General features: G+C 35.7%; 2 protein-coding genes across 2 annotated transcripts; one reads left to right on the forward strand and one right to left on the reverse strand.

Annotated features, from left to right (window-relative positions):
* Nucleotides 1-397: 397 nt before the first annotated feature.
* LOC143446019 (uncharacterized) lies at nucleotides 398-6,389 on the reverse strand. The gene is made up of 11 exons (XM_076945464.1): nucleotides 5,076-6,389; nucleotides 4,561-4,704; nucleotides 4,251-4,453; nucleotides 2,781-3,635; nucleotides 2,514-2,584; nucleotides 2,242-2,393; nucleotides 1,824-2,148; nucleotides 1,494-1,601; nucleotides 1,168-1,230; nucleotides 656-727; nucleotides 398-566 (listed from the first exon to the last, which is right to left on the reverse strand). Exons 1-11 carry the CDS (start codon nucleotides 5,154-5,156, stop codon nucleotides 430-432), a joined length of 2,211 nt encoding a protein of 736 aa, XP_076801579.1. The 5' UTR covers nucleotides 5,157-6,389; the 3' UTR covers nucleotides 398-429.
* A 305-nt stretch (nucleotides 6,390-6,694) lies between these two features.
* LOC143446009 (armadillo repeat-containing protein 2-like) lies at nucleotides 6,695-10,911 on the forward strand. The gene has a single exon (XM_076945453.1). The coding sequence runs from the start codon at nucleotides 7,645-7,647 to the stop codon at nucleotides 10,210-10,212; it is 2,568 nt and encodes an 855-aa protein (XP_076801568.1). The 5' UTR covers nucleotides 6,695-7,644; the 3' UTR covers nucleotides 10,213-10,911.
* The last annotated feature ends 888 nt before the right edge of the window (nucleotides 10,912-11,799 follow it).

Genomic DNA, 11,799 nt, shown 5'->3' on the forward strand with positions numbered 1-11,799 from the left:
TAGTTGTGTCATTAAATCAGGTCAAGATAATTTCTCAATGAATATGAAATGAATTTACAACGAATATGACATGAATATATTTTAATAATTTTATTTGAAGATTAGCGCTTGTATAAGTGCAACTAACTGCATAACACTTTTAACACTAAATTATTGAAAAAACAATAGGCAGAAAGAAGAATAGCACAGTGTGGACATCAGTCTCCACAGATGCAGGATTGCGTTCGTCGAGGAAAGGATTGATTGGTTTTGCAAATTTACTCAGGACAGGTACGGAAAATAGGTCGAGTTTTAGCATTAATCACTGGGTAACGAAATTGATCACTGTGGTACAACTTCAAGCAAAGGATAAAACGATACAAATAATGTTAAAAAAGCAATTGAACGAATACTGCACAGTGTTTTGGTCGTAATTTTTCGATTTCAATTTTACTTCAACAATAGGTAACATGTCTCCAGGGTTTCAAAATCAATTGCACCTTTATGCCTTTTATAGGCCTCCCCTATACTCATTCCACGTTTGAACATTTTAGTCAATTGATTGAAAGCTTCCTGTCCAATTGTGTCTAAGTGTATAAAGTGTTTGATTTATTATACAGAAATATGTTACATTTTTTGGATGCGTAAGTTGAGGGAATATTCATATCATACTTACCAACACACCGTTGTTTAACGAATTCTAGGGATGAAACTTGTGGTGTTAAGGTTCTGGTTTGGTTAAAATCATCTGGAAAACATAATTGTTTACTTGAATTCAAGAAAATAAGCTAGTAATAGTACATACGTAGTCCCATACATTGTTAAATGGGGAATGGGTTTGCTAAAAAACAGATAAACAAGGAATCGCTCAATAATAGGGTGATTTGCAAATTGGAATTGTGTGAACAGGATTCGATGCTTGGCTTACTGATACGATGCTTGTTTCACTATTGTCACAATGTCCTTGCTAAAGGCTGCAACGACTCCTGAAAAGTTCCAAATTTGGGACCACTAAACCTAACTAAACTGAACTAAAACCCACTGAAGTGTGTCTATCATAAAATGCACACAGACAAGCTGTTTGAGCTGTGAGCAATGGTCATTGCATGTAAATCGTTCAGTGACCTTCCTATACCATCGATATCTGTCAGGAGATTTTCATTTGTTACCAAGCTAAATGGTACTCACCATCGTCATCATCATCTTCAAAATCATCAGCGTAGTCAACGTCATAAGCCGATCTGTTTGTATCTGGAAATATATTTTATATTTATACCTGCCATTAATGACAGTCACACATCAGTCGTGCTGTAGTATTTGGACCAGTGGTTCTCAACTTGCAATAAGCAAAGGTGGCACAGTGGGTCCGTGAGTTAATGTATACTTTAATTCCCTATTAATTAACAATTTTAAAGTTGGTGTCCGCAAGTAGAAAAAGGTTGGAAACCAATGATTTAGACTGTCATAGAGTTTTTCTTAACGAAGTGGCACTAAAAGTTGCATTTGTTGCTTACCGGAACAAAAGGAATGTTTTTCTGGTGAACTTGCATATTCATTTGTGCTGCTACAACTCTCCAAAATCAGACCATTTTCACGTTGTTGAGCTTTAAAATTTTTCTGATCTGGTGTTAGAATAAAAAAAGATGAACAATTGATTGTAAAAAAACTAGGTGTAGTAAAATTTGCATTATTTAATAATTGCACCAACAAACATAAAATGACTGCAATTTTTTGTATTTTTTTAGTTATATGCTGTTAATTTAGTCACTAGTCAGATTTTCAAGTTGATGGGCACAAATTCTTTCATGTAACACAATAAAATGGACTACACAGGCTTCAAATACCAGAAGTCATATTTTTCTTCTCTTTATTCTGAAACGATCTGCTTCGTGAAAGGCTCTTCCCTGAAATTGCTTCGCCGAGAACGATTTCATCCGAACTGCTTTCTGAGTTTCGCTTCAGCCACGAACTACCGGGAAGTTTTTTTCTTCGCTGGACGTGTTTATTGGATTCAGCCACCTCAGGCGGTGGGCAAGAGTTCATGATTGTCACATTTCCATAGTTACTGGACCTGCTTTTGGCGTAAGATCCCGTCATGTCAATGCTATGTCTCGTAACTGTGCTAATCACAACTGGATTTGGACCAGGCTTTGGGTTCTGACGAAGAACCTAAGCATTTATATGACATACGGTTAAACATAATTTAATATGCTTTGGCCACTTAACGCAGGTGAATTAAGTAGCCACAGCATATTACATTACCTGAGCTCTTTTTGATTGTAGCCAAGAACTTCCAGGCAAGTTTCTACTTGGGGTAATCCCCAAGAAACCAGATGAATCGTAGAGTTTTCGAGGTGATTCTTCCCCTTCGTCAGACGCTTCAAGAACTTCAGGAATTTCTTCATCAATTGTGGCTATGAAGAGTATGGTTGCTCAAATAAGGTTGAATGGGGTTGTTGCTTTATATTAAACTGTGTATTGGATGGATTTTTGCTCTTGTGACATACTAAACAGCTCACACGCGAGAAATTTACCTGTAGTGCGTGCTGTATTCACCGTATTTTCGTCATCTGAAGAACTGGAAAAGTCGTCAGATGAATATTGTCTATAAACAGAAATTAACACATGAAAGTGATATACTGTACATCATGTTGATGTGCTGGACTCTGTCCATGCATGACACAATTCATGTGGAGCTTTTTCATATCACCTGACAATTAACATATTTTGTAACACCAATAACTATAAGTCATAACAACTAAACTGTCGCCCAACCATCTTCAAACACTAACATCACGTACCTTTGTGTGTTAATTTTTGAGCCTGAATATGAATCGTAATCAGATTCATCACTTGAGCTTGATAAGGAGATGTTCGCTCTTCCACTGGGCCTACGGCTGCCCCTGTCTCCGTACCCGGACCACGTTGCTATTGTATCGGTTGGTGTGACAGTTTCTTCACGTCTAACTGCAGAATGCGGGCATGTCTGTGGTCGTGATTCCTCATATTCGTTGAGTGAATTTGCTCCGTCAATTTCAACCATATCTGCACGATAATCACCTCGAACTGAGAATGATCTTGCGTTGTTGGTAAGGCTGGGAATTTTGAATGACTGGTTTTCCTTGTTTGGACCATTCAAAAATTCATCTTCAGTTTGTTTTAACAATTCATCTAAGTCATCCAAATCACCCCACTTATCAACCACCTCAGGAACAGATTCTTTTTGATCTGACATCAGATTAATTTGATCCACTGAATCCGAGCTTTGAAGTCTCACTTGCGCAGCATATTTTTGCAGGATTGGCAACTTCAAGAGGTCAGCTGCAGTTGGTCTCTGGGTAGGGTTTTGCACCAGGATTTTAGCAATTAATTCCCTTATTTGGGGTGAAGTGCTTTCAGGTAAAGGAGAGTATTTGACTTGTACAATTTTGTAAAATAGGCTGATCAAGTTGGCAGCATCAAATGCGGGCTTCAACGCACACATCTCAAACAAGAGGCAGCCAAGTGCCCATATGTCTGACTTGAAACTGTACGGGATGTCTTTGCATAATTCCGGACTAAGATAGCATGGAGTTCCAACACATGTATTTGCTTTGTCAAGAGTGTGGTTGATTTCCTTAGATATTCCAAAGTCACCAAGTTTTGCAACTCCATTTCTGCAAATAATATAATATGTTTAGCGTTTTATGTGACTAGCTTACTTATATGCTAGCACAGACTTCTTTATATCAAAAGTAATTTGATACAAAATATCACTAAAGTTTTGTATAATTTGGTCCAAAAGCTTGCTTAAATGTAAAAACAAAGAAGTACTGGTATAGAAAAAATTAAATAAATAAATAAAAAAATAAATGTTGTAATGGATGAAGTGGTGGTAATGTTAATAATCATTATTATATTCTGCCCAAGGGCTAACTAAGTAGAAAGTATATAAATATTATTAACAGACAATTGCGTAAATAAAAGAAAAAGAAAACCGAGCATAGCACAACACTTTCTCTCCCGCTATCCCCATAAGTAAACACATTGCTTGAAACATGAGCATAGGAACTTGATAGCTTGAACACAATGGTCCATTGTCCAGAGAGGCTTAAGATAGTTGTGTACTTTATAGCATTCGAATCACAGAGACTTTCCCACAGAATATGTACACAAAAAGCCATTAACACCAAGCAGTGAAAACGTTAGTTTTTAAAACTTTCAATTAAGGTAAATGATTTGATTTTTTACGATCTACTATAATATGAAATATAGCCAAGAACTGGACTTACTTGAGTAAAAATACATTTTCAGATTTAAGATCTCTATGTAATATTTTGCGCTCGTGGATGTAGCTAACAGCAGATGTTATCTGAGTTATCCATTCCAAAACTTTGCCTTCATCCAAATGAATGTTTGCTTTTTGGGCACTCTCTATTCGATCTTGTAATGTTCCGCCATTGCAATACTCCAAAACCATGCTGATATTCTCACTCTAAGACATAGGATAGAGATACAACAATTCAAAGTCACATATTGTTCCTGCGGTAGGAATTTTATATATTCAGCAGGTATATTTTGGATAATATCAAAAGTAGCTACCTTTTCCGAAAGAAACCATTCATAGCATATAACAATGTGAAAATGGTTCAAAGATTGCAAAATATTGGCTTCCCGGATGACCGATTTCTTGCATCTTGAACGTCGCGACTCATCTATTTCGATTTTCTTTATTGCGACTAGTTTCTGTAAAAACCATAATTGAAATACAGTGAGACCTCGTTAATCCGGACCACTTCGTTTCGTCAAAAAATGTCGGTTTAGCGGGGTATCCGGATTATCGGAAAGTAATTGAATTATCGTAATTGAAATATACAAAAGATAGTGATAATGATGACATATGCAAAAAAAAACTGCTGATGTTTGCTCTAGCAAAAAAACAAATAAAAAATGATTGGTAAATAAAATGATCTATTTAGCTGCTTATGGTAACAACCACAATAATCAAACAAGATATAATCTGTACACTAGATGGGTTAGCATATCCCAATCTCATATTTGATAAGCAAACACTGAAGATTAACACAACACTCTATTTAGTAAGTTATATAAATTACCTTGATCTTGTCACTCCTGGCAAGGTACACAGCACCGCTTGAACCTTTTCCTATACAGGTCACTACTGCATAACTCTCCATCAGGTTTTTACCAATTTTAACAACATTCACAAAATGTTGAGCAAAACAATCAACTTTGTAGCAAATTTATACCACATATTAAATTCGCACTTTCATAAACTAACTTTTTTGAGTAACCCAACACAACCATTTACAAAATTAAAAGTGCCAATATCATTATGTTAGTTATTATTTTAAAAGCACAAACATAATACAAGGATTAAAATATTTTAATCATGGTTGAAAGGACATTTAGGTTCCAGAAGTAACAACTTAATACTACATCGAAAGAACCTTAGTTCATAATAAGCATGGATTTGTGGGGATTAATGTTCTTTAAACAAACTTTACTGCATTGTAATTTCTTTTCCCGTTAAGTAAAAAAAATTAATCTCATCAAACAAAACTATCGTAACCTAACCATCGAGATTGGAGTTTCTAAAAGAAAGTTTCAAGAATTAATCAAACTTTTAATTTCTTTGAACAAAAAGTGAAACTAATTAATAAAGTAACAAAGTGCCTAAATAAGAATAAGAAAAACTGTATAATTTCAAAAAAAACTTTTCCAAAACGAGGCGATCTCAAAAAAAGAAATTCAAAAAATTTACTTTGTATCAAAAAAGAAACTCAATATTTTATAAGATGAGCAAAAAAGAAACTTAAACTTGCAAAACACTGAAAAAGTTCATCAATAAATGAATAATAAATTGGAATTAAAATTAACTAAAATCGAAAAAAAACAAATTTATCCAAGCAAAGCATTTGGTTGATGTAGTTACTGTTACATAAATGCCATTTTCTTGAGTTTTGACTTTTTGTTAAATCCATGTTTTCTATTTACATTTTGTTATTTCGTATTGTATCGTTTATTTTTCGCTATTGACTGTGACGAGTAATAAGTATTGTGCTAGGCTATAATCCTGTTGTAGAATGTTATTTTCCTCATTAAGCTTGAAATAACCTAATGCACGGAATTTTTGAGAGACTAGATTGAGTAAACTAAACTTAGTCGGTACCTAATGCATTTACGTCCACAGTTTGACAGGCGATATCGTAAACATCTGTATTTTTAAAACTAACCATATTACAGTACTATATTGTACTGTAGCCTATTATAGTATTGAAACTAATTGAAAAAACTAATTGAGTTCTCGTAGGAATCTACAAAACGCGAAATGTTAACGTGTACCGGCATTAGCAGAAGATACGAAACCGCAACCGCAAATAACAAACTCTCCCAAACAAGCGTTATCTGTTGTCATGAACATGGAATCTCTGATGCGTGCAAAGAACACTTAACGCAGTCAGGCGTAAAATGCTTCAATTGTGACAGTTAATTCACATAAATTATATGCATTGAAACCTACAGTTTAAAAAACGGTTATTTATTTACAACTTATTTTATATCATGCATTATATACATCTACAAAATATTTCATAAATAACTTTTTAAACAGATAATTTAGGTATAATCAATTTATATCCTGCCAATTTTTGCAATAATATGACCTAATAGTCATAATGAAAATATTTACCTTCAGTATCCTCAGAACCAAACACTTCACTTTTGATTAATAGCAAACGAGTTTTACTTAAGATTTGTTGAAAGTTTTCTGTAAAACCCGAATTCAACGGATGTCTTTGGGACGATTGTGCCATTTATATTTTGATTAAATTGTTTAATGACTAGTTCTTATGGGTTGATTTTTGTGTTAAACCTCAAGTAATGCATTTTAGATTGATGGCATTTGCCTGGGTATATAAATAAAGGTATACGCCTATATATTACGGTATTAGACCTAAAGTTTGACAGTCAGGCAGTGTTATATTTGACGTATTAACTACAGACATGTAAAAGCATGATACGGTAATGAACTGTTCGGTCTAGTGCAGAAGTGTTTGTGGGGAGGATCTGATACATATATTAACACTTTACATAAATCTCATCTATGTAACCTAAATTTTACATATTTCGATCCAATACAATTTCATAAACATATGACTATCTTTAATTTTCATAATTTAACTTACGTTTCTCATCATTTTCTGCATAGGCTAAATTATTTATATAAAATGCCATGCAGAGATTGAAATCTAGTACTTTAATAAATTGGCTAACATGTTTCAACACTATTTGTTTTAAATTTTTTGAGGGTATGATAGATGTTTTTATTTAAGCTGCCACTGTTTCACCGGAAAAAAATCGTACGTTTGTAGCCAGTTTTCGCAGTTTCTTCTTAACCTAACTTAAATGTTACAACGTACTAACCTAAATCCAACTCCAATAAAACCTTACTAGCTAAAATCGACTTTTTTCATACCCATTTTCCTAACCTAACCGCCTATTTTTAACAACAGGTTGCGTGACGTATATACAGTGAAATAGTCAAGTGCTTCGTTTTATTTGAATTAACTCAGCTTTTGTTTGTAATAGGATTAGTGAGGATCTTACTTTGATGTTGTGTTTTGGAAGTTTTGTCTTCTTGATATTTTTGTATAGTTTTAATATATGGATCCATTTGAGAGACCTCGAAACAAAAAAGGGAAATCAAACAACAGTATCACTAATCCAGTTCAGCTAAATCGACCATCCAGCTCAGAAATAATTAAAGATGCCAAGAGATGGTACGAAGTTCAAAAATCACTTACAAGTAAACGTCCAATAACACCACTTGTGCAGGCCCGCAGCCTTTATAATGGGCCACAGAAACCAGATTCGGGCTCACGTCCACCATCTGCAGTCAGTTTGGGACCTCAAACATTTGATACTAATGATGCTCCGATGAGTGCAAGATCTGTTCGTAAATCCAGGCTTGCTCCTATTAGTCACCTGCCCAATGTGCCGGCTGCACCTTTGATGAAGCCGGGCTCCACTCCAACGAAAGCAGAGATTAGGAAGATCGGGTCGGCACCGGTTTCATCAAATGCGCCGATGAAAGCAGTTCATGGGGAAGTGGTGGGAGTAGATAGACAAAGAAGCTTTGCTGGAGACGGGAGTGCAGCTGTACGATACCATCCAACTCCACCCATGAGACCAAGAAGCCAAAAGGAAGCACCGAAATTTAAGGAAATTTCTTCAAATATCCCTCGAAAACAAGAATCTCTTCGAAGTGCTACATCCAGTGAGAGCATTCCTTCCAATCAGTCCTCAGCCAGTTCTAGTGGGCAAACTACAAATGATGCAGAGACAGCAGAAGAAGCCTTATATTGGAATCAAAGCGTACTACCACACATAGAACAGTTGCAAGAATTGCATACCGAAAAGAACACTGTTCAACTTTGTAAATCATGTGATCAGTTGTATGCTGCCCTTCGCAATGGTTTTTGCTTTGAGAGAATGTCTTCAAGACGAAAAACTTCACTTTTGACAGAATTATATCGTCTTCTTAGAAGTGGATCATCAGAGCTTGATATACTCTGCGCACGTATTGTTCTTGAAGTTGGAGTTCGTAACAAAAATCTTTCGAATGTGTGCAAGCTTGTTTATCAGATATGCAGAGACAAAAAGTTTGATGATTTGTTCATTAAATACCAAATGATTTCACCAATGCTAGATGTTTTACGAGATGTCGTAAATCCCATCTCAAAATATGAGAATTATGAAGCTTTTCTTTATCTGAATGGTGGTTTGAAATTTCTATCTGACAACAAGCTCATAGCAAATATCATGTACACCAGCAATGGCATAGGCATTCTTGTTCAGTTTTTGAATACTACAATAGGTGCTTTGGATATAGCAGATGATGTGAAAAAGGCACACAAGTTTGCAGAGAGTATCTTTGTACAGGTGTGTCTAACCTTTCGTAATCTAATGAACATGGATTATAAAGCGCAACAGTCAATGAGCGCCATCCCAACTCTTGCAACCATAATAAGAAACCTTCGTTCAGAGCAAGAGCTAACTTGGATATTATCCCGAATTTTTAGCAAACTGAGCATGTACAGTTTATCGGTGAATCACTTCCTTGCTGAGCGAAGCTGGCCTGAGCTGTTTTTGTCAACTTTACACAAATTTTCAAGTCTTCCAGAGATCGTTGTTCACTTGGCATTGGCACTCGGAGATCTCACAGCTCAGAATGATCAAGCCAGAAAAGAACTGTTTGAGCATAAATCTCAGTATGGCCCAAAAGGCTCATCAGTTTCAAGCTGCGTTGAAGAAATGCTGAAATTAATAAATTTCTACTGTAATGTTGACCCAGAATCCGCCACTATCAAACCTGATCAAGCGCAAGATGTCCTCATCAAGGTTGTGCGTGTCATTGCGCATCTTTCTATCGGGGAAAGTGTTGGTCCCCGGCTGGCATCCAATGCCAGATGTGTGGAGAAGCTTTTGAACGTGTTAGAGACGCATAATATTGAAGACAATGAAGAACTGATAATCAACATTTTGACCACATTGAATAATCTCTCATATTATGATGATGGTTTGGCTGGAGAAAGTAGTGATCCGATTAACAACGCAGTTTCAGCAAATCGGTTGCGTTTGGTCAGTCTCTTGTTACATCTGCTGATGGTAGATAACATGGCCTGTGTTGCTGAGGTAACTAGGGTTTTTGGCAACTTAACCAAACACAAAGACGTCCGTGATCTTCTACAAAAGCATAAAATTGATTCGATGATGGTAACATTGCTTGATTCTGGAGACCGCATAGTTGTGTACAGTGCGTGTGGCGTTCTGGTAAATATCAGTACAGATAAAGACAAAAGATCTGGTCCTATCTCCGAAGATGCCGTGTCTAAGCTTACTGATGTTCTTAGAGATTTTGCACCCACAGAGTGGCGGATTGGTGGGGTGGCCTGCCAAGTCTTATGGAATTTATCAACAGATTCCAGTTTTAACTTTCCCAACTCACTGATAGAACTGTTGGAAAAATTACAAGATTACAATTTTGTTTCTGCTCATGCTGAAGAGATATCCCAGGACCAGAAAATGTACAATTACATGTTGCTCACGTGGAAAGAACACTTTTGCGAATTTGCCATTCCGCTCTTAAGGAGGTTGAAGGCAAGTGTCTACAACCTTATACCAATAGATCGTAAAGTTGAAAGTGATATATCTAGTACAGAGAGTACATAAACCATCTAATGTCTTGTTCTATGCTTCAAATTAATATTCTTGCAGCTAGCGAACTTCTATATTTACATATTTATGCGCATATTTTTGCTATGACATTTTTTCTTGATTTATAGCTACCTGGCGTATGACATGCAGCCAGCCTTAAATCAACTTTACTGTGGTTTTTAGATAGATTTATTTTTATCTCCTTAGCCCTTGTGTTATGGTTCCTGCTTCAGTTTTGTATTTGTTTAATATTTTGCTTGTTAAAAGTTCTTTCTAAAATCCCTCTAAGACAGGTTGTTTCAAGTAATGTATTTTTATTTCATGTGGCACAAGATTGCAATTGTTTCATAATATTTGATGATGCTGGACCACAAGTGGAAGGTTAACCCTTGCTGTTCCTAAAGTATTAGCTAAAGTGCTACTCAGTGTTTAATATTGTTCCACACTGTAACTTTTCTTGTTATTCTTTGAGTGCAGAGACATGTTTTAGAAAATTTGAGCACTTCTGCAATAGTGTATCATTTGTGATGCATATATCCTTGCGTGTGTCTAGACATAGCATTTGAAATATAGTAATTGCATATGCTATATGAAAGCCTACCGAAGACTGTAGTATTCATGCCTACAATAACTGCTTTAGTAATTAAATGTGATTGCTTCATAAATATATAACTGCACTAAAGTATTTTTTATTGTAATGTTTTTACTTTTTAGGCGTATTTACAACTGAATGATAACTTGGTAAACTGCTGTAGTTTAAGTAGCGTCACTGCTGCTCATTGCCACCAGGTAAGTTTGTCATAAGTTAATGTTATGAAAGGAATTTTAGTAAATTATTACATTCGTGACAGAGATAATACTTTCTTTGTCTGCAGTAGAAATTACACATAAAGGCTGCAAAATTGTTTTCTTTCTTAGTTAAAGACAGTCTCCAATAACATAGCGTTAGTTGCATCTGCCTGCATTCTAATTTTACTCACGCCCAGGCATTCAACATGGCAGATGACAAACAAGTCCCGGAAACTGGCGATGTCAACGTTGCAAAACCCCAGAAAATCGTTCTTCTCTTCTGCCAGACTGGTGGAGCTCCAATCTTGACAAAGAAAAAATGGCAAGTCGAATCGTCAAGAACTATTGGCTGGGTGAATACATTCTTACGCAAAACTCTTCGTCTGGAACCAAATGAATCTCTGTTCCTATATGTCAATCAAGCATTTGCGCCCTCGCCTGACCGAGAACTTGGCACTCTATTTGACTGTTTTAGTGCAAATGGAAAATTAGTCCTGCATTATGCAACGATGCAGGCATGGGGTTAAGTTTTTTAAAGTCAAGAAAATTTCATTATTGTCCTGGTTAATATGAAGTTTTCTTCATCAATTGGGTTTTATTGCATTGCTTATGTACATAATTAGATGGGTAGTGGTACAACTTCCTTTTCTTGTTAAATTAATAATTTCACATCGTTTGTGCAATAAAGTGAAATTTTTTTGGTGGTTTTCAGATGAAACATAATCTTCCGTAAAAATTGTGAATTACAGTATAATAGCAAGACCTATCCGTCGCTGTATGGACAAGCGCATATGTGACATTAAAAACGAAATC

The sequence above is a fragment of the Clavelina lepadiformis genome, chromosome 1 (assembly GCF_947623445.1).
Source record: "Clavelina lepadiformis chromosome 1, kaClaLepa1.1, whole genome shotgun sequence".
Taxonomy (NCBI): Eukaryota; Metazoa; Chordata; class Ascidiacea; order Aplousobranchia; family Clavelinidae; genus Clavelina; species Clavelina lepadiformis.